Genomic DNA, 22,957 nt, shown 5'->3' with positions numbered 1-22,957 from the left:
GGGATTACAGAAGCTGGACTGGCATCACAGTGCTCGCTCACAGCAACGCAGAGTTAAGCCCGTGTCCCCCCTGTCCCAGGTGGGGAAGAAGGGTTTCCCTTTCTCTCCCAGCTACCCCCCTCTTTTTAAAAAGATTTTATTTATTTATGAGAGAGAGAGAGAGCAGGGGCAGAGAGAGAAGCAAACTCCCTGCTGAGCTGAGAGCCCCATGTAGGGCTCGATCCCAGGATGCTGGGATCGTGACCTGAGCTGAAGGCAGACACATAACCAACGGAGCCCCCCAGGCACCTCTTTCCTCTCATTTTGCTAAAATTTGAGTAGTCTGTCTTCTCTCAGTGCAGCACTACGGATTCACAGAAAGAGTTCATACCATCCTTTAGGCCAAAACAGGTTTGCAAAGGCTCTTTTTCTTTTCTTCTTCTTCTTCTTCTTTTTTTTTTGTTAAGTTTTTATTTCAATTCCAGTTAGTTAACATACAGGGCAGTATTAGCACCCAGAGTACAATACAGTGATTCAACACATGCATACAACAGCCGGCGCTCAGCCCAGCAAGGGCGCCCCTCACTACCCCATCACCAGACAGGCTCTGCCTGACTCCTGGGCCAACACCATGCGAAACTAGCCCTCTGTCCACACACAGAATCTTGTCCTCCTCCCCCATCCTGTTCTGGTGCCCAATATTTTCACATTTTCTCACCACTTTCTCCTTGCCAAATGTCTTTTGGTAAGAGTGGTGATGGGTGACTGTTTTGAGGGATATCTTGCCCTAGTATGTCTCTAATTGAAAAATAAAATCTGGTCTCTGCTACTTGAAATTGTGGCCCCATAATTTCAGTTTTCATCAAGTCAGGAGAGGAAACATTTTGGGGAAAGGGGCAGCTGGCCCTTCCCTGTCTTCACTGAAATCATACCACTAGCTTGACTGCTCTGTATTAAGACAAACTCTATTTGTACTGCCTATGACTAATGATTCAGTTTTCGTCCCTCCTGAAAATGACTGAGCCCCAGCTGTTAGATCGACTATAAAACCGAGACTTAGCAGCAAGGAGTTTTTATTCTAAAGACGCTGGCTTTAGACCCAAGGGTCTGATATGCCAGACTAAGGTGCCTGTGTCCCCACATGGATAGATATGCAGGACTTGAGTTTGACAAAGAGGTGCACCTACAACTAGAAATTCGGAAATCACTGTAATAAATGAGTGCTGGAGCCCCTGGGGATAGATGATCTCCCCAAGGAAGACAGAATGTATAGCGCTGAGAAGTCAGAAAAACCAGAAAGCAGAGGTTACCTACAAAAAGGGCAACCATCAAAGACCAGAAGTCATTAGAAGAGATTGTGAGGGAGGTCTAAAAAGGGGCAGAAAAATCGAGAATACGCTGGGTCAACAGGGCAATACAGGTTAACTTCAAGAATCTCTTCCATGAGAAGAGATCTCTTCCAAGAGCTTCTTCCAGGAAAGCTCCTCTCACTCATCATACATTCCAGGCTGATGGTGCCTGGCCCATAGTAGGTGCTCAATAAATATTTGCTGAATGAATAGGCTTCATCTCTTATTTAAAAAGCCTGTTTCTCCCATCAGTGAGGCATCTCTTCTTTGAGGTTTATTGATGCTTAGAAGAGGGTCTGAAACTCTTGTGTTCTATCATTTTTAAAATATGCTCTTAATATACCCTGATACAGCACCACATATCCCACATCTAGGTTCGCCTAATAAGCAAGTCAACTCACTATTTGGGTCCTGATGCTGTGTACTGTTACAGCTCAGCTGGAATTTTAAAAACTCATAATTTAAATTCTCAGGAAACTTTCTATTTCCTGGTAACATCTTTGTACACACAAATGCAGACCCTTTCATCATTGTCTGTCACCTTTTTAAAAACCAAATACCAAAAAGTGCCAACTTTACAACACATGATGCAAACTTCAGGCTTCCCCCTCATCTTGCTTTTGCCCAGACTTAGCTGCTCCTAAATGTCACAGCTCACAAAGGAGTAGGACGGGCAGCAGTGAACTAACATAATTTTTACATATGCAAACTTCATTAAAAAGGTCAACATAGGCATAAGCCAGAATTTAGCAGTTTTAAGGATTAATGAAAACTAGGTTGACACTACTTCAAAATCATAAATCAGAGAGTCAGGCAGCTCAGTCCAAAAACGTATGGAATGTGTTATTCAGATATTCACAGATCAAGCGGCTGCATACCAACTCTGTGCCAAGCGCTGGGGGGATGCTGTGGTTGAGGGGCAGGTACCCAGATTAAGCCCCATGTAAATGACTGGGGAGTTAACTCATGTTACTGTCCTTGAAAGAATAACTTACTATTATGAAGAAGTAAAGAAAATATTAGATAAGATATATTAACATCTAGAAAGACATGTCTACTACTGTTTCTAAAAGGAAACGCGTTTCTCAGATGTCCTTTGAGGTTGTTTGGCTGCGGGGGGAGGAGGAAAACAAATAGAATGCAGCTGGTTGCAAAGGGAAATACTGTAAGCAGGTGGCAAATAGGAAAACAGTAGTCAATGAGCCGGGAATCTGAAGGTCAGACCACAGAGTGACTTCACAGAAACCTGCCCCTGACAGCCCCTGAAGGTATCCAGAAGGGGGAGTTGGGAGGGAGCGTGTATATGCAGTAAGGGGAGACGTACCCTCTGACCCCATTAGGGGGATTCTACACCTTAGAGATGAGGGTCTTGCGTGGTGTGTCAGAGACCCCATTGGTGTAATAAGAGTGGGCTGAGAAGTCACTGGTGGCGGATGGCGGCACAGGTCAGCAGGAGGGCTCTAAGGCTCTCTGTGTATCGGTCTAATTGCTGAGGGTTCCCTGTACAACTGGAGATAAACTCTGTTTTCTCTGTGCTGAAGCTGACTAGGAGGCAGATGTCTCTTACACACACACGTGCACAGAAACATGATCTAGGTAGATGTATATATATACACACCAGTGTGTGTGTGTGTGTGTATTCCTACTCTAATATATACTGATACTCTAATATATACTAATATATACTCTAATATATACTTGGCTCTTAAAGGAGCCTGGTGGTAAGACAAAACATGGACATAACTAATCATAATGAAGGTGGTATGTCTCAACCCCACAGAGTATCACAGAAACCCTCAGAAACCAAAACACTTGCAGAATGCAAGAAGCATTCTCGTTAAAAACACGTAAAAGACAGGGATGCATTCTGACAGGGCTGCTCCTCGACACTGAACTTGAGGCCTCCCCTGGGGCAATAACAAAATCAAATACAGATGAAAGATGGAAAGGAAGACACAGCATTATCTGTTAAGGAACAATGTAATTGTCTCCTTAGATCAATGTAAGAAATTAACTGAAAACGTACGTAAGTTTTCTTAAAGAAATCACTGGAAGATTCAATAGAATTAAGGTTGAGAAGAGTTCTGGTTGGCTGGATAGAGACAAACCAAACATATGAAGCACTTTCCTCAACATAAGTCATGACTTTTTAGAGACTATATGGGGAAAACCCACCAAGGGGGGACAATGCCCTAATATACCTGGGAATAAATTTAATAAGAGATGAACATCCGTAAAAAGATACATTCCAAGTGTACTGAAAGACACAAAAGACAGAATGGAATGTGAAGAGATGTGACATTTCTGAAGAGGTGAACTCAATATCACAAAGACATTCACTCTGCCCAGAGTAACTCATAACCTCAGTGCAGTTCCAACCAACCAATCTGAGATTTTACAAAACAGCGGTTGGCAAGATTATTCTGAGATTCACATGAAAGTGTAAATGCTTAAGAATGACTCAGGCAATACCAAAAAGAGATTGCGAGGGGAATCTTTCCCTAGAGCTCAAAGGTACTACCTACTGGTGCTTTTCTAAAGATGTTACTTGTAATAACCGATAATAATGGATGATTCTCACATTGATTTTACAAGGTGGTACTATTATTAACCCATTTTCAAGACAAAAAAAAAAAAAAAAAAAAAAAAAGCAAGGTAAGTTGCTTGAAGTCCCAGGGCAAGTACGTCGAAGTCGCAGGGTTGGATTTGAATCTGGGCACTGTGGTTCCAGACTTCATGTTCTTTTCTTTTCTTTTCTTATCTTTTTTTAAAGATTTTATTTATTTATTTAACAGACAGAGATCACAAGTAGGCAGAGAGGCAGGCAGAGAGAGAGAGGAGGAAGCAGGCTCCCCGCTGAGCAGAGAGAGCCCCATGCGGGGCTTGATCCCAGGACCCTGAGATCATGACCCGAGCTGAAGTCAGAGGCTTAACCCACTGAGCCACCCAGGCGCCCCCCAGACTTCATGTTCTTAAACACCATAAAAATGACGAGTGGATGGATGACTAGGAAAGAATACAAAGGCCCAGGCAGATTTGTGCATATATGGAAAATCTGATTCTCGACCAAGGTAGCATTTCAAATAAGCGGGGGAAGGATATCTCCGTCAGTAAAGGCTATCAATAACTGGCTATCTATTTGGAAATAAAATATAAAAACATAAGGTACGATCCCGGCATTAGCTTTCTACTGTTGTTCTAACAAATTACCATAAATTTAGCAGCTTGAAAGAATGCAAATCCCTTATCTCCCAATTTTATCAGGTCATAAGTCTGAAGAGGCCCAGCTGCTTCTTCTGTTCTGGTATCACAAGGCCAAAATCACGGTGTTGGCTAGCCTAGACTCTCATCTGGAAGCTCTGGGGGAGCATTTGTTTCTGAGCTCAGGTTTGGGGCCTAATTCAGGTCCTTGCAGCTGTAAGGGCTGATGTCACATCTCCAGCCGGAGAAAGTTCTCTGCCCTTAAGTGGTCATGGGTTTAGATTAGGCCTACCCCCTTATTTTGAAGTCAGTGATTAGTAACTTTATCTACATTTACAAAGAAGATATAGTTTATAATCTTAGGGTAGGGAAGACCTTCCTAGGCAAACTTAGAAACCATAAAGAAGAAATGAAAAATAATATTCTCAAATAATTAAAATATTGAGTATAAAATTATAGGAGAAGCAACTGAAAGGATCTGCAAACTTATCACACCACTAAGATACAGAATATGTAAGAAAATTAATTTCTTCAGGTCCAATTAATAAAACAAACTGATAGAACAAATTAGCAATGAGTGTGATGAAGAAACTCACAGAAATGCAAATCCTGGATTTCCACTTCTAGTAATGGACACTTTACATGATTCTCTTCAAAGTCTGGTTCAGAGTATTAGGGAACTAACAAGGAAGGGAAGAATCGCAGGACCAAGATCTTGGAAATGATAGATATTAAGAGAGCTTGTACATCTGGCATTTGGGACATTTTTATGTAGTGCCTTTGCCAACTCTAGAATGGTTGGTAAGAGGCTCAGAAGCTGAACAGATCTTTTAACAGCTTCACAAAAAAAAAGCCCCAGAGACACAAGCTGCAGCCCAGGTCTCACTAAACAGGAGCGCCTGGTAAAATCTCATGCTTTGGGTGGATTTCACACCCTATGAGAAGGAGTGAATTGGAAATAGACCAGCCCTCTCTAAAACTAGCTTCAAATCATCTCAATCCCTGAAAATGGATTAAGGTTATTCAGGACAGCAAGCGCCGCCACCTGCCTACTGAGAAGCAAATGTAAATTCTCTCTGGAGGAAATCCTCATCATTCTAGGTAGGCCTCAAATTATTTCTATGAAGTTCTCTATAAAATATCTGGCATTCAATCAAAAATAGTCAGGCTCACAAGAAAGCAAGACAATATGACCCAAAGCCAAGAGAAACAAGGGCAATAAAAAAAATTCCATGTGAATTCCACATAATGATGATCAGACTTTGACTTTAAAAGAACTGAGATAAATATGTTCAACAAAATAAGAAAAAACAGTTGTGAAACTTCAGCACAGGACAGAAAACTAAAAATAAACTAAGTAGAAATTCTAGCTCTGGAAAATACAATAACCAAAATTAAGAATGGATTCTCAAAATTAAGAATGGGTTTAACAGCAGATTAAACACAGTTAAGGAAAGAAACTAGAAGTTGGATTAAAAAAATACTCAGAATAAATACAGAAATAGGGAACAAAGTTAGAAGGTCTAACATACATAAAATTATAGTCTCAAAAAGAGGACAGAGAGTCAGGCAGACATTAAAATAGAATATAGAAAATCTGGGTGCCTGGGTGGCTCAGTTGGTTAGACACTGCCTTTGGCTCAGGTCATGATTCCAGAATCATGGGATTGAGTCCCACATTGGGCTCCCAGCTCTGTGGGGAGTCTGCTTCTTCCTCTGACCTTCTCCCCTCTCATGCACTCTCTTACTCTCTCTAATAAATAAATAAAACCTTAAAAAAAAAAAAGAAAATCTGATACTATAACCACTAAAGAAAGTATATATATGATAACTGAAAATGTTCCAACAAAGAAAACTCTAAGTCCCAATGGCTTCATCTACCATTTTAAAGATGAAATAATTTCAGTTTTAGACAAACTCTTTCAGGAAACAGATAAAGAAAGGACATTCCAATTTGTTTTATGAGGACAGCAAACTTTGATACCAAAATCTAGTAAGAACATTATAATAAAAGAAAAGTAAAGGCTAATCTCATTCATAGATTTTCACAGATGTGAAAATCCTAAACAAAATATTGGCAAACAAAATCCAGCAAAAGATAGAAAGGGGTAAGTCATCATGATCAAAAAGGGCTTATTCTAGAAACTCAACACCGATGATTCAATATTAGAAAACTAATCTATGAAGTTCACTGCATAAGCAGAATGAAGGGCAAAATTCATATGACTACCTCAAAGAATGGAGAAAAGGTCATTTAAGAAGTACCTATTTAGGCCCCTTTCTACATGATCACGCTGAGCTAGTACCCGCACCTGGAATTGGGTCGCAACCCCAGATGCGCCTGCCACCTGCCACTGCCTCTGGACCATGGACCCCCGCAAAGTGAGCGAGCTTCGGGCTTTCGTGAAAATGTGTAAGCAGGATCCGAGCGTTCTGCACACCGAGGAAATGCGTTTTCTGCGGGAGTGGGTGGAGAGCATGGGGGGGTAAAATACCACCTGCCACTCATAAAACTAAATCAGAAGACAGTATCAAGGAAGAAAAACCAGATAGTAAGAAGGTGGAGGAAAACATAAAGACAGATGAACCATCAAGTGAGGAGAGTGATCTAGAAATTGACAATGAAGGTGTGATTGAACCAGATACCGATGCCCCTCAAGAAATGGGAGATGAAAATGCAGAGATAACCGAGGAAATGATGGATCAGGCAAATGATAAAAAAGTGGCTGCCATTGATGCCCTAAATGATGGTGAACTACAGAAAGCCATTGACTTGTTCACAGATGCCATCAAACTAAATCCTCGCTTGGCCATTCTGTATGCCAAGAGAGCTAGTGTCTTCATCAAATTACAGAAGCCAAATGCTGCCATTCGAGACTGTGACAGAGCTATTGAAATAAACCCTGATTCAGCTCAGCCTTATAAGTGGCGCGGGAAAGCACATAGACTTCTGGGCCATTGGGAAGAAGCAGCACATGATCTTGCCCTTGCTTGCAAGCTGGATTATGATGAAGATGCTAGTGCGAAGCTGAAAGAAGTTCAACCGAGGGCCCAGAAAATTGCTGAATATCGGAGAAAATACGAGCGAAAACGTGAAGAGCGAGAGATCAAAGAAAGAATAGGAAGGGTTAAGAAGGCTTGGGAAGAACACGAGAGAGCCCAGAGGGAGGAAGAAGCCAGACACAATCAGGAGCTCAGTATGGCTCTTTCGCAGGTGGCTTTCCTGGGGGAATGCCTGGTAATTTTCCTAGAGGAATGCCTGGAATGGCAGGGGGGATGCCTGGAATGGCAGGAATGTCTGGGCTCAATGAACTTCTTAGTGATCCGGAAGTTCTTGCAGCCATGCAGGATCCAGAAGTTATGGTGGCCTTCCAGGATGTGGCCCAGAACCCAGCGAATATGTCAAAATATCAGGGCAACCCAAAGGTTATGAATCTCATCAGTAAATTGTCAGCCAAATTTGGAGGTCAAGCATAATGCCCTTCTGACAAATAAAGCCCTTGCTAAAGGAAAAAAAAAAAAAAAAAAATAAAGAAGTACCTATTTAAATTTTAAAGTGAAAAAAAAAATCTTTGTATGAGTAGAAAGAAACTTTCTTAAAATGATAAAGGGAAACTACACAAAAGTCAGCTTTATTTCTATATGCCAGGAACCAATGGTGAGAAAATAAAACTTTAAAAGTAATACCATTTCAGACAGCATCATAATATGTAAAATAAATAGGAATAAATTTAACATAAGATGTGTAAGATGTCTTTACATAAAACAATAAAAAAATTACAGAATGCTTAAATAAAGCAGAGGAATATACTATGTTCATGGACTGGGAGACATTAGAAATTGACAAGTCGAGTCTAAAATTTATATAGAAATGCAAAAGGCTATGAAGAATCTATCACTAAAATGTAAGCCTCACAAGAGCAAGGATTTTTCTTTGCTCGTTGATGTCTATCAAGGCCAATAAAGGACCTGATATAGAGTAAGTACTCAGGAGGTCTTTGTTGTATTGAATTGAAATGTTGAATGTACCACTTAGGAGTTTAGAGAGTTCACCCTGGGTTGTCATTTAGTTACCATGGCACGTTCTGATTTACCCTCTCAGTTACCTTCCTCTGTTTACCAACTCAGGCAAAACCTCAAAATCTTCTGAGCCAAATGAAGCATGTGGAATCATTTGGTCGAGGTTTCCAATTTTTCCCCATTCTTTCTGCATGGGCATTCATGCAAAAAACATCTTAAAGCAGAAGGGCAGAAAAACAAGATAAATTGTTGTTCTGGTTCTATAGTGGGGGGCCAGGCCTGAGGCGCTGCCTGTCAGATCCTTTCTGCTGCTGCTGAAAGAACCAAGTATACGTAAGCATGACGTCTGGGCCCTTTCTTCTCTACCATGCCTTGCTACCCATCTGAGCCAGGAAGAGCCCCCCACCTAAGTCTGTCCTGGCTAACATAGGCCAAACCCTCCCCTACTCCTTAATTAAAATTGGAAAAATCTCCTATCAGAGGGCTTTCTACTCCTACTTCTTGCCACTTCTCAGTAAACCTGAGTGTAAATCTCACATACAAAACCAAAAATGGATCTTTAAATGATGATTTCCTTTATTATGATAACAGAAGCTCCCAGCGGACAAGATTTCCACATCAACTCTATACGCTTATTAGGCTGTCTGCTTCAAAACAGGTGTCATGTTTCATACAATTTTAATTATGCCAATGACACTCTATTCTTCACTAGTTCTAATTTCTCCATGTGATTCAAGAAGTCATTCTTTGCACTTGAACATTTTATGACAAAATTTTTTTCAGTTGGAACTGTCCTCGAATTCTGTATAGAAATCCAAAAGGTTACCTTCATGTAAAGTATGTTCAAAGGGCCTTTTAAATTTCTGATTTTTCCTTTGTGTAAAAATATCACCTTTCTTTCCTTATTTCTCGTTTAAACTGATACACATCTGAGGCCTCTAAAATACCTGGGCTCTGTCATTTATTTGACAATAAACAATTTCAATCGCTTCTACCTCAAAATAGCCCCTTTCAACAGGAAGGAGATCTTTTCTGGCTGGACGAGAGCAGAACAGGAATTTCTAAGTAAATGTTAGCTCAGAATATGTGGTAAGTTTTCTGAGCGTGACAGGCACAGAAAGTAGTCATCAAATGTTTCTCCCTGCCACCGTGCTGACTCACGCTCACGCTCTTTTACCATCTCTGTGTTTCTCTCTTCTTTGACTTCCTCTTTCCAGCTGTTCGCTCAGTTCCATGAAATCAGGGCTTAGCAGCTGCCAGAAAACTCAGCCTTGAGAGGACACTGCTCAGGAATATATGCTCCTTTCTCTCTTCCTGGGAGACTGTATTCCATTACCCAGGTTAATGCCTGTCATCATGCTCCTTGTCCCCCAATTTAAAAAGGTGGCATAGAAGAAAAGTTGGTTTTGAGCTTTTATTCTTGGGTTTTAAATGTCTCCACAATCGACTGATTTGGAGTAAATCATTTTTGGAATTAAAGAAAAAACAATTAAAAAAAAACCCACTAAAATTCCAGCCAAAAGTACCTTAAAAAAAAAAAAAAATCAAACCACAAGAAGTAAGAATGTATTATGACATTACTTCATTACGGGAGTGCAAGATGAGACCCAGGCCCAGGGAGACACAGCAAGGCTTTGAAGGCAGCAGCTCGAGATCAGAGCCCCGTCCGTGCAGTCCGTTTGTGACTCTCACCCCTGTCCCCACCGTCCCCCAGAGTTCGCTGCACGGACAAAGAGCCACTCCAACAATGTAGAGAATGCTTTATGGAAAAACACTTGCAATGATGCAGTGGGTTCTTTGCTGACACTTGGATTTACACAGGATTAAAAACACACCTCATCTCCCCCTCTCCCACAACCAGCCCAGTGAAGTTAAAAACAAAGGGAATCTCAAGAAAGCCAAGATGAAATGCAGAGCACATTCATCCCAGAAGAGCTGCCTTAAGTTCTCCTCTAACAACAGCATTGTGATCATCGGGCACAGTCTGTAGTAGAGGTTTTGTGTACAAGTGTTGACTTGCTTTGCCCTGAAAATCTGCTAGAATTCTACGAGAACTGATTTATAAGGAAAATTTTGAGGCGATGTATATGTTAACGAAAATACTCATGTCCCTGACACTGTGCTTCAAGTGTTTTTCAGAAAATAGAGACAAGTATTCAAATAAACGCTCATTGAGAATAAGATGTGGCCAAAATTAAATGTGGTTCTGTCCCTCATAACAACACAAATTTTAGAATGATGCATCATACCAGCTGTCTGGGAACAAATGTATTTTGTTGGCATGGGAACAAAAGAATTAGTCTGAATTTTGTAAATAAACTGTGGTTATTAAAATTACTCGAAACAAGCCAGAATAATAACCATTAAACATGAAAAGTCAATAAAAGTCTTTGAATTTTATTTCTGTTGCAATTATTATTCCTGTTTTCATAATGTGCTTTGGGATAAAACATAGTTTTGAGCTGTTAGTACTTTTAAATAGATTCCACTGCAGATGAGTTAGCCAACAGCAGCTACGGCTGTGAAGTTTTAAAATCCATTATGGAAAACAGAAATTAAAGGCTTGGAAATCTACAAAAGACCAATTCTTCCTCTTAACAATTGTCACGATTATTGCCTCATTGATTTTCTGTCTACGCAGCATCTTCCTCTGTAGGGCTGCCCGTGTCTCTACGGATTTGTTAGTTACTCCGGATGACTGAGGTGGTTTAAAGGCAAAGAGTGCTACCCAATGGAAACTTTAAAGATATTGATGTTGCTTCCCTCAAAGATCCATGCTACTCCCCCATAGATCACTGGGCTTTGTAGGAGGCAAATTAAGTCTTTGGGAATACAAATTGTGAGCATCGTAAGTGTGGGCCAGGGAGAAGCAGCTAAGACTGCCAGAGATGGGTAACGGGACCCCAAAGCCACCGATACTAAAGGGATCCAATTTTATTCTTAAACCCAGGAACCTGGGAAGGAAGCTGCCGAATGCTAAGTTTATCTGCAGAGAAAATAAAGGGCTTGGCTCGTGTTTATCTCTCCTGCTTTGTCCTTCTGAGGGCATCTTGTGGCCCTCGTTTAGAGAGGAGCAGAAAGCTGGGCTGCATGGCATTCGAGACACCAAGGGTGTCACACTGCTGCCCAGAGAACAGCAGGCTGAGAGAAATAATGCAGAGAGCTCAGAGGCTCTCACCCCTCTGTGGAATTTTTTTTTTTTAAAGATTTTATTTATTTATTTGACAGAGAGAAATCACAAGTAGACGGAGAGGCAGGCAGAGAGAGAGGAAGGGAAGCAGGCTCCCTGCTGAGCAGAGAGCCCGATGCGGGACTCGATCCCAGGACCCTGAGATCATGACCTGAGCCGAAGGCAGCAGCTTAACCCACTGAGCCACCCATGTGCCCCCTCTGTGGAATTTTAAAAAGACGGAAAAAAGGCGAACTCATGGACACAGAGTAGAAGGTTGTGATGCCGGAGGCCGGGGAGTGGGGGGCATGTGGAGATGTTGGGTAAAGGGTGAAGACTTGCAGTTGTTAAGCTACTTCTGGGATCTAGCGTACCGCGAGGTGATGGTCGTTAATAAGGCTGCGTTGTCTCCTTGAAATTTGCCAAGAGTAGATCTTAAGCATTCTTGCCACAACACACACTGCAGTACGTAGGTGAGGTGATGGAAGTGTTAATTAACTTAATTGTGGCAATCATTTCACAACGTATATCATATCATCACATTGTCTTATGTTTGTTTTAAATATATATACAATTTTATTTGTCAATTATACCTCAATAAAGGTGGAAAAAAATGACTGAGAAAAAAAGAGGCAAGTGGGTAGTGGGTAGTGGGTAGGGTGTCGGCCTTCTGCTTTCTCTTGGCTTTCCCCAACCTACGAACCGTTCTGAGAGCCCCAGATAAGCCATGACATAAGACTAGAGAACGCGCAATGATCCCACTCGCCGCAGAGGACAATTATACAGGAATATAATATTTATTCTAAGCCTAGACAAGAATATGTTCAGAAAAAGTCTACTTCGCATATAGTTAGGGGGTGCAACGTAAATGATCTGTAGTTCAAAGTTCGGTGGCTTCTGGAATTCTTCATTCTCAGACTCCTTGTAGGAGACGGTGCTGTTACGCCCCCCTCTTTCCTTCCTGTCTTCCTTCCAAGAATTCACCGGGTGCCACATGGGCCCAGCACAGGGCCGAATGCTGAGTTATAAGAATGAATATGATAGAGTCTCAACTCCGGGGCCCATCCGCCAAGAGCAAACATACACTAAGAGAGTGTGATGGGAAAACCTTTAACAGAGTTTCACAGAAAGTGTTCAAAGAGCACAGATGAAAGAGGGACATTGGAGTGGGCAGGAGAGTTTTGAGGATGAGATTCAGGGCAGCAAGGACTTTACTGAGTAATTCAGTGTGACAACAAGCACCGGGAGGTGCCTTGAGTTGTTACATAGGGCCATCACCCTCAAGGAGCTGAAAGTCTAGCGGGGAACTCTTTTTCGCTTTTATGACATTAAATTCCTCTGGCTCTGCTCTTCTCTCCTTGACCAGTCATCCTCTAAAACCCTCTTTGGATCCTCCGCTACCTTTCCATGTCCACGCCTCTACCCGCGGGCCTCTCGTCGCCTGCCTCTCTGTATCCCCTGCATCCTTTGGGCTTTGCTAGGTTCCCCCATCAAGAGGATCCAGACATGCCTCCATTCCTTCTTGAGTTCTAGTTCAGGTTTTCTATTACATATCTCCAAACGAACGTCCTGCAGGTAGCCTCTCGGACTCAACATCTTGTGGACAATACACTATTCGTCAGCCTATCAATTCCAAGACGCGGTATTATGCTTTTCTCCTGCCCTCTGAATCTTTGTGTTCTGTGAATTTCAAGTGAGTCTCCCCAGCTCCTCCTTTCTTTCTACTCCCTTTGACAAGATCGAGTTCGAGCCCTCCCGGTCTCTTGTGACTCATGAATTGTGACTTGTGAGAATTTCAGGGCTATACCCTCTGAATTCATCTCTTTTCATCCTTTGTTCATCTCATCTTCTGCGGCCAGAATAATCTTTCTAAAGTATAAATGCAATCCTAGAGCACTACCCAGTTAAAGGGCAAAAACTCTCAATGGCGGACAACTGCTTTCTGACCAGTGAGTCACCAGGCCAGATTGGCCACCAATGCTCCTAACACACTCTGCTCGGTAAAGAACAGGTAATAAACCAGGTTTGTTCTCTCTCTCTCTCTCTTTTTTTTTTTTTGCATGGATGAAATGAACCCAGCTAGCTCTCTGCTCTGATTCTCCTCTTCATTGATGATGCTATTCTCTGACCCGATATTAGTCACTATTCCCCAAGCCTTTTGTGCGTGTTCTGCTTCACGGCTTCCCTCGGTCTGTTCCAGATGTCTTTCCTTCCTGCTAAGGCCTCGCTCACACGTCCCCTTGTATTTTATGAGCAACTACAATGACACACATTTCATCTGAATTATGTTTTATGCTTTTTGAAGTATTTCTCACACATTATCTTGTTTTGATGCTCACATCAATCCTGTGGGAAAGTATGATTACCGACATTTGATGAACTTGGTATCCAGAAAGGTTACGTGACTTGCCCAAGAGCGCGCGACCAGTAGCGACAAGATCGACTTGGAAGCAGTAGGGCTTCCCTGCTGGATCACACGCTCCTTGACGCCTCTCCTCCTCCTCCTCCCTGTGTCTTGGCAGGGGTCTCTGGGACAACCTTTGTTCCCGCCTCAGACACAATCACGTGTTCACTAGATTCTCTCCTAAATTAACTGATGTGGCTAGTTCAATTAAATATAAAGTGAGCTGCTACAAAGCTGAGATTGAGATGTTAAGTGTGACTGGATTTTATATCCAGCATATATGTGCATGTATATTATATGTAATATATATTACATTATTGATTTAGTGTTTGCACGTTTTAGTAATTTTCCAATTTCTTGAGTATAGCTGACACACAATGTTCCATTAGTTTCAGGTGTACAAGATAGTGACTTGACAAATTTATACCTTACGCTCTGCTCCCCACAAGTGCAGCTACCGTCTGTTACCATACTATGCCTCCATAGTATCATTTACTATACGACTCAGGCTGTGCCTTTCATGCCCAGGACTTATTCATTCCATAACTGGAAGCTGGTATCTCCCTCCCCAACCCCTGCCCGCACCCATTTTGCCCATCTGTCTCATGCCTCTCCCCTCCGGCAACCATCAGTTTGTTCTCTGTCATAGCTCTGATTTTGTTTATTCATTTGCAAGTGATATATCATGTAATGGCTGACATCCAAAATATATGAAGAACTTACACGACTCAACACCAAAATAACCCAAGCCACCCGATTAAAAAATCGGGCAGAGGACCTGAATAGACATATCTTTGTTGTCTTTGTTTGCTTTTTGTTTATTCATGTTTTTTTTTAGAACCCACGAGTGAAATCATATGGTATTTGTCTTTCTCAGTCTTCCTTCACTCAGCATAACACCCTCTAGGTTCATCCATTGTTGTTAAAGATGGCATGATCCTGTCACTTTTTATGGCTGCGTAATATTCTACTGTGTGTAATCATATATAGAGAGTATTTATTCCATTTTATATATCCTGTTTATACAAATTTCACTTATTTTCCAATTTCTCTCTCCTTTTCTCATACACACACACTCTCTCACACACATATATATATGCCACATTTTCCTTATCTGTTCTACTGATGGACACTTAGGTTGCTCCCATATCTTGGCTGTTGTAAATAATGCTGGAATAAACATAGGGGGCATTTATCTTTCCAAGTTGATATTTTGGTTTTCTTTAGGTAAATACCCAGAAGCAGAGTTACTGCATCCTATGGTAATTCTATTTTTTTATTTTTTGAGGAACCTCCACACTGTTCTCTGGAGTGGCCGCACCAGTTGGCATTCCCACCAACGGTGCACGAAGGTTCCTCTCTCCACATCCTCGCACACTTGTTATTTCTTGTCCTTTTGCTTCTAGCCATTCTGACAGGTGTGAGGTGATATCTCAGTGTGGTTTGATTTGCATGTCCCTGACAACTAGTGCTCTTGAGCATCTTTTCATGTGTCTGACGGCCATCTGGATGTCTTCTTCGGAGATATGTCTATTCAGGTCCTCTGCCCGATTTTTTAATCGGGTGGCTTGGGTTATTTTGGTGTTGAGTCGTGTAAGTTCTTCATCTATTTTGGATGTCAGCCATTACATGATATATCACTTGCAAATAGCCTTTCCCATTTAGTAGGCTGCCTTTGCTCGATATTTTAAGACAATTTACGAGTTACTTCTGTCAGTATAGACCAGACCCTTCAGGCCTAGGCACACCAGATATGACAAGGAGCTAAACCAGCTGGCTGCCCCACAATGTTAGCCATCAAATCAGACAGGATCTCCAGGGGTAGTCCCAGGCAACACAATGAGGTAGGCACCCAGGCATTCCAGCTGGCGGCAGCACTGCTCTCCCCCGCCCCAACCACTACTCAGCAAGGACCTGGTTCCCTTGAAGGCCGAAGGATTCTGAAACCACTGCTTGCCTGCAAGCTCCGAGCTCTGCCTGGGGAGGTGGACCCTACCCTTTTACCAGCTAGAGAGCTTTCCATCCCTTCCCCTTGGGGAAGATGGATGGCAGTACCAATGTGTGTGTGTTCTCTCTGCATCCTGTGAGCCCGGACCTCTATGCTAGTCGGAAGAAAAAGAACCTCCTTTAAATTCCATGCCTGGAGTCCCTTTTACACATATGTTCTCTGCTGTACTCGACTGTAAGCTCCTTGAGGACAAGGACTATGACTTACTCATCTATGTCTTCTCAGCACCTATTGCTGCCCAGCACAATATGCCTATCAAAAGAATGAAATGTGCAAAAAAAAAAAAAAAGGTATGACCCTGCGAGTGAAATGCACAGCATTATACTTTATTTACTAGATCTTGAAGGTATTATTTTTTTCTCACTAACTTATTTAAAATCATCTTCTGAGAAACTGCATGACCAATGTCATCAAAGCTATTCATACTTTCAAAACTTAAGGTACTCAGTTCAAAGGAGGGGTTTTGTCCCATGTATGTTATTATCTGACATTGTCTGGTGCCTTTATAGAGTGTTAAAAATATCAAGTAAAATGTTAGACTGTTATTTTTCTTCCTCTCTTTTCTGTGACTTATTAGACCAAATTATCTTGGCCAGGGCTAGCAAATTACTTAGTCTCATTGCAAACAATGAAATCTTGTTTCCTCCCATGAATGAGATTTGGTTTTATACATATCTGAACCTAAGAGATACATGACATTTATTCATTTTACAGAGGGCTCAATATAATGGAAAGCAGTTGCCTGGGAGTGAGCTGCCCACCTAGCGCATGGGTAGGAGAAGTCCTACCCCAGGCCCACTGCTACCATGTTAGGGATTCATTTCCTTTTTGGATGACTTCATTTTCTTTTCTTTTTTTAAGATTTTTTTTTTTTTTTTTTTTTAGTTTATTTGACAGACCGAGATCACAAGTAGGCAGAGATAGGCAGAGAGAGAAGGAAGCAGGCTCCCTACCGAGCAGAGAGCCCAATGCAGGGCTCGATCCCAGGACCCTAGGATCATGACCTGAGCTGAAGGCAGAGGCTTTAACCCACTGAGCCACCCAGGCGCCCCTCGGATGACTTCATTTTCCTTGTACAATGAGGAAGTTTGCTCAGAGCTCTGAAAGCCCCCCCGCCTTGCTGCACCTATGGGATTCTTGCTCGATCTAATCTAGAATTTGAAATTATTAACTCCTGGTATGGAAAAAGATAAAGGTGATTTTAAAATTACTTTGTTATTTGTGGATTATAGGACATGTGCTTCTATAGGGCTGACTTAGAAACTGAGTATTTTTCTCATTTTATTTGTGTTATCACGAAAGTGCATTAGAGCAAATTAACCCTTTGGAACTACGGGTGAACAACACCTCTTTGGTGACTCCGCTGACTGAGGCCCCCGTGGTGAGGGGAGAGATGCCGGCATGCAGGCAAGGGGCGGGCGGCAAGAATACCGCCCATCAAGACCTGATGAGAAGCAGCTTTTTGTTTTTAATTAAAAACATAACTTTTAAAATGCCTCATTCATTTTTTGTTTTTATAGACTCAAAACACAGGAATTTTTCTTAAATGAAAAACAGAAACTTTTTTTTTTTAAGCAAGCAAGTTAAAAAAGGAAGGCCAGGAAATTGTCCTTTGTAATTCTGCCAGTCTCAATTTTGATTCTTTGTGCAATGAGTATCAGGATAATACTATTTGGTCGAAAAGAAAGAGAAGAAAGTTCCAATAAGCTGTTTTGATTATTTGATAGGCTGATGTCAGGCCGGCTACTGGTCCTGCAGTTGCTTTGACAGATGCAAAAGAAGAAAACCTGACACAATTTCAACATCTGAAGTATTCTAAGTAAGCTCATCTATAAGGAGACCCTCCAGAATGTCCATGGTGATATTTGTAATTATTTTTGACTATTTCCATGAGTGTCACAAGTTGAAAGGAGGCCATAGGTCAAATTTAGATAAAACCGAAGTTAAATTAAGTGAATGATAGAGGAATAGGATTTATTACATGCTCATTATTTGCTCTTCAGTTTTGTTGAAACAATTGGCATCAAATCCTAGCCACACCCTAGGATCTTGTGGAAAGAATTCAACGTTTTATGGTTGCGACGATTACGAAATACTCCGTTTTACCCATGGGTATTTCCTGACATTTCTTTGGTAAACTGTAGCCCTAACAGAAGATATCAGGAATTAGCGCAAGAAATAGTCTAAAAAGCCATTGTCACTACAGAGATGAAAGCAACTTTGATGATCAAAAAGAAGCAAAAAAAAAAAAAAAAAGACAAAAAATGGCCCCTGAATCCTTCCCTATTGTTCATTTGGGATTTCTTAATTTCCCTACTCTCAATACATTACAGAATTTTCTGTGTGAAGTTTTGCCATGAATTGGAGTGACGTCAACAAAGTTTTACCTTAAGTCATATTTTATCACGAATCGGAGGAGCCCCAGGAGGGAGCCCCGTTCCCAGCTTTTAAGCAGCTGGTCTCCTCCCAGTTTCGAGCATCCGAGACGGAGGGTGAGCTCAGCAGCCCTTGTGCAGCGTGCAGGCCTGTGCGGGCCGCACCTGAACATGACACTGCGGTGTCCGAGGTCTAGGGAGCCATCATGGCCTGTTGCCAGATAGGCTCAGCTTTGGGTGCCTTTGCCCTCTGCTGTGCTCAGCCCCTGGCCAGTAAGTGGCATTTGCTACTGAGCCACGGGGATCTGCAATCGTAGGCCACCAGCCGGAGGAAGGCTTCAGAATTCTGACCCATCCGGGTTCAAATCCTCCTCTACTATTCACCAGCTGTGTGAGCCTGACCAGTTACTCAGCCTCTCCGGGTTCTGTGTGCCCTCCATGAAATGGGGCAGCAGTCCTGGCCCTGTGACAAAGGAACCACCATGTGTAACATGTCTCCGACAGTGTCTGCAACCTTCGGGCCTTTGATCAAGTGTAGTTATTATTAAATGGTCCATCCTGGTACCGTCTTATGCTGTGATCCTGCTACCAACTGTACGTTAGACTCTAGGCAATTCACGCAGGTCCATGTATGTGCACAGACATGCATGCTTATGCCTGTGATGTAAGACGTGACCTACACATAGATACATGGCAGGTACTTTACAAGGGACATAGATGAGAGAGTAGGAAGGAGTTCTACGAGGTCAAGTCAAGTCATTGAGCACTAATACTCAGCGTCTACTAGATGCTCACATTTGCCATTTTGTGCAAACCCCTACCTCGGATCCTATTTGTAAGCACCTGCAAAGATGAAAAAAGTTGCCCTCTCAGCCGCCCATCAGTGTTTACTCTTCCCACGAGGTCATAATCATCTAACCTCGTGTTTCTACAAGACAGCTGAAGGGTGGAAATCCATCAGTACCTATGGTGTTTTTCGTGCATGAAGGCTGGTGGCACTTAGAAGAACGTTAGCAGTGCTCTACCCCATGGCTAGGGACACTATGTTTATCAAAGGTTTCATTAAGACTCACGATCTCTTGATAACGTTGACTTTTTCATTTAAGCTGTCAAAATTACCACAAAGAATAATTCACTATAACCAGAAGAACTGGATGAAAATAATCCTGCCATTTGAAAATAAAATAGGTCATTAGCTACTGTCATAGCCAGATTCTTCGGGTTTTATTAGACTTCTCTCTCCAACATGAGAAGAGAGGGAAAATTAAAGTTCGAAGGAAAATCTGGTTTGCGTGAGCACGAGAGTGTCCACACATACGAGGGTGATGACGTGTGCCCTCCGCACAGAGGACATCCATTCCTCTCCTCTCGGCCCAGATGGTCCTTCCTCTCCTAGACCCTCCCCAGCAGGTGCATCCTGACCCGTCTAGGCTAGTCTGGGCGGGGGGAGGTCCCCTGAATCCACTTGCCTGGGATTGGACAGGCCAGGCTGAGCACGTGACTGGTTCTACCCAATGAGATGGGAAGGGCTGCATGGAAGGCGTGTGGTGGCTTCTTCGGAAGGGCGCTCTGGACCCTGCCAGGTCTGCACGGGACACCCAGAGCTGCTGTAGCCCTCTTGGATTGCTTTAGGATGAAGCCATTCCAGGAGTTAGAGTCGTGGGGATGGCAGAGAAGCAGAGCCAGGCCCCGAAGCACTGGGCCCGGCGCCTGCCCTCCCTGCAGACTTCCGGTCATGTGAAGTCATGGGTCCCTAAGCCGTTTATGCCAACCAGGGCTGGGCTATTCTGTTCCTTGCGGCCAACGCATCCCAGGGGCAACTGGAGCTACAGAAGCTGCTCGGCCTGGAGACAGGAAGCAGCCAACCAGCCCGCGGCCGCGCGGAGGGCACCTACCTGTTCCTGGGATTCTAGTTCCTTGTGCTGCAGTTTCTTCTCTGCACATCGCACCTGGCTGGCGCGGTTTTCTAGCTCATCTTGTAAAGCCTGAAATAGTGGAAGATGAACACATACACGTTAAAAAATTGCATCCTCGAAAAGAAGTTTCACCCCTTGAACTGCCCTGAAAACCTCGGCTTGAGCCCTTACTGCTGGTGCCCAGAGCTCAGGCAAACAAAACCAGCCTCTTAAGGTCACACCCAGTTGTTTTCTGCTTTAGGAATCACTGGCGTAACAATTTCCGAACAGAAGACAGACACGTTAGCAGGTGTCAGTTCCGGTTAGAAAAATGTCTCTACTATTCCCAGCATAGAGCCACAAGCACACAGCAAAGCATAAAGCCATCTCTAATGAAAGTAGCTCTCAGTCCACCTGCAGGGTACAGGGCACTCTGAAAAGCGTTGTGACAGCCTAGGAATGTAATGGCGGACCAACAGGACAGGTTTCCAAATCATACTAATAGTAACCTTAAAAGAATCTTTCTATTAAGTCATGAAGAATGGTGTGGAATTTGAGAAGTCTGTAAGAAGTGTATGGAGAGGAGCTCTTTCAGTGGCCAAGTGGCTGCTGGAAACAGAATTTAGGTTAACATGGGGAATTTAGGAACCCTGAGATCAATAAGCATCATTGCCTCCATTACTATTTTAAGAGGTGAATTCGAAAAGAAACAGAATGCATTCAAACAATCTGACATAATATGGATATGATACACAGAAAGTTACAAGTGAGGAGGACACATAGCATGGTAACTGCAAAGGTGCCAAATAAATTCTCAAAACAAAATTCAGTCAAGACAAAGGACTTCCGGCTGTGTGTCAAGAACTGTGATAGGCACTCTAGATAGAAGAGCAAAAGAAACCAGACAACAAAAAGTTCCCTGTTCTCATGGAGCTTACATTACATTGGAGGGGTAGGCAATAAGCAAATAAGTGTAATATATTAGTGGTAAGTGGAGAAGAGAAATAAATCCGGACAGGAGGATATTCTTGAATGGGGCCAGGGAAGGTATTGCCATCTTAAATGGATGGCCCAGGAAGACTTGAGCAAATATTGAAAGGAGGAGAGAGAGCAAGTCACGGATATCTGTAGGCAAAGCCTTCCAAGTAGGGGACACTGTATGTGCAAAGGTCCTGAGGTGGGGGTGTTCAGGTCAGCATGGAGGGGCACCGGGGGAGTCACACCGTCAGGGACATCATAGGTGCTAAGTCGCATCAGGTCATGCAAAGCTTCAGAGGGCAAATAAGAACTTGAGATTTTATTCAGAGGTAGAAGGAAAAGCTGTTGGAAGGTGTGGGCAAGTGTGGCTTCGGTTGATGTGAGGAACAGATGGAGAAGGGGTAAGGGCAGAAGCACGGAGGCAGGGTGGAGGTCACCGAAACATATTGGGGAAGGACGATGGGGAACTGGACCAGGGTGGTGGGTGGTAGGAGTTGGGGGTTTGAAGATAGAGTGACATCCCCAAGGGGGGGATTCAGAGCATGGAAAATAACAAGATCTGCTGGATCCTGGCTTGAGCAGGTAGGAGGAGGCAGTCGGAGAATGTAAGGGAGGGGTAGGGGAGAACATCTGTCCAGCCTAGGATGCGTTACGGTAAGTCTGGGATGCCCATGACGCATCCGAGCAAAGACGTGGGCTTGCAGCTAGGCACAGAGTCTGAAGTTCAGACCGAAATGTCCCGGTCAGTGTCCATTCAGGATTTTTTTCAAAGCGACGCCAGTCTTTTCTGCACACAGACATCTACAGTGGCTCCTCACCTCTTCTGCAGTTCTAGATCCAGGCAGCATCTCATCAATGTTTTATGGTCACTCTCAACATGGAAAAACTGTGCTTATGATTTGGTCTTGGATTTCAGGAAGTCCACACATTGCCTGAAGCCCATCCAGAGATGAACCCCAGGCCAAGAGCCTCTCATTTAAAAAGCAAAAGGCTTTGAGGATGAGGTTAAAAGCTTTAGGGGCTCCTTGATATTATGTCCGATTAAAAAACCTCCAGTTCAACCAAGTGTGCCCACGAGCTGGAAGGTGTCCTTGTTACTTCTGTTATTGCGGTCTGTGAATGCAACTGTTCCTGTGTTTGCTGATCAAGTCGCAGTTTCTTTTTTCCTTTTGGTAGCTACCAACAGATACGATCGCATCCGCTTCTCTGATGGCATCATCGGGGAGAGGAAGGATTACTGGAGTGGGAAGAATGTGTGCATGTTTTGTTCCCGGTCTTTCCTGCTCTCCCATCCGCCCTCATCCTGCTGGCAGCGGGATCTTCTGAAGCCGAAATCTAATTATGTCCGTACCCCTGGAAATACTCAAACAGGACTCCAGCATCCCTGAGATGCAGCTCAAGCTCTTGGGCATGGCTCGCAGGGACCTCTGTCTTCTGGCTCTGGCCAGGCTGAGCCCCTTGAAGCCCCAGTGCCCCACTGCTGCCCCGGCCAGGATCGGGTAACCCCGGGAGCTCTTGGGGATGGAGTGGGGTTTATTTTTAACCCTCACTGCAGCCCTGGGCGGCAGGTGTTGCTTTC

At 43.2% G+C, this 22,957-nt stretch overlaps 1 protein-coding gene and 1 pseudogene across 6 annotated transcripts in view; one reads left to right on the top strand and one right to left on the bottom strand.

The window, feature by feature from the left end:
• Positions 1-22,957, bottom strand: part of CEP112 (centrosomal protein 112) — a 408,382-nt gene that overhangs the window by 23,872 nt on the left and 361,553 nt on the right. For all 6 annotated transcript variants that reach the window (XM_013054504.2, XM_045080931.1, XM_045080930.1 and 3 more), the window contains one exon: positions 20,401-20,490. In XM_013054504.2, the coding sequence (XP_012909958.1) occupies positions 20,401-20,490 (90 nt within the window). The remainder of the gene's footprint in view (positions 1-20,400; positions 20,491-22,957) is intronic.
• LOC123392292 lies at positions 6,874-8,042 on the top strand (annotated as a pseudogene).

The sequence above is a fragment of the Mustela putorius genome, unplaced genomic scaffold (assembly GCF_011764305.1).
Source record: "Mustela putorius furo isolate JIRA1106 unplaced genomic scaffold, ASM1176430v1.1 tig00000487_pilon_pilon_pilon, whole genome shotgun sequence".
Taxonomy (NCBI): Eukaryota; Metazoa; Chordata; class Mammalia; order Carnivora; family Mustelidae; genus Mustela; species Mustela putorius.
This window is presented reverse-complemented; position numbering and strand designations above follow the sequence as displayed.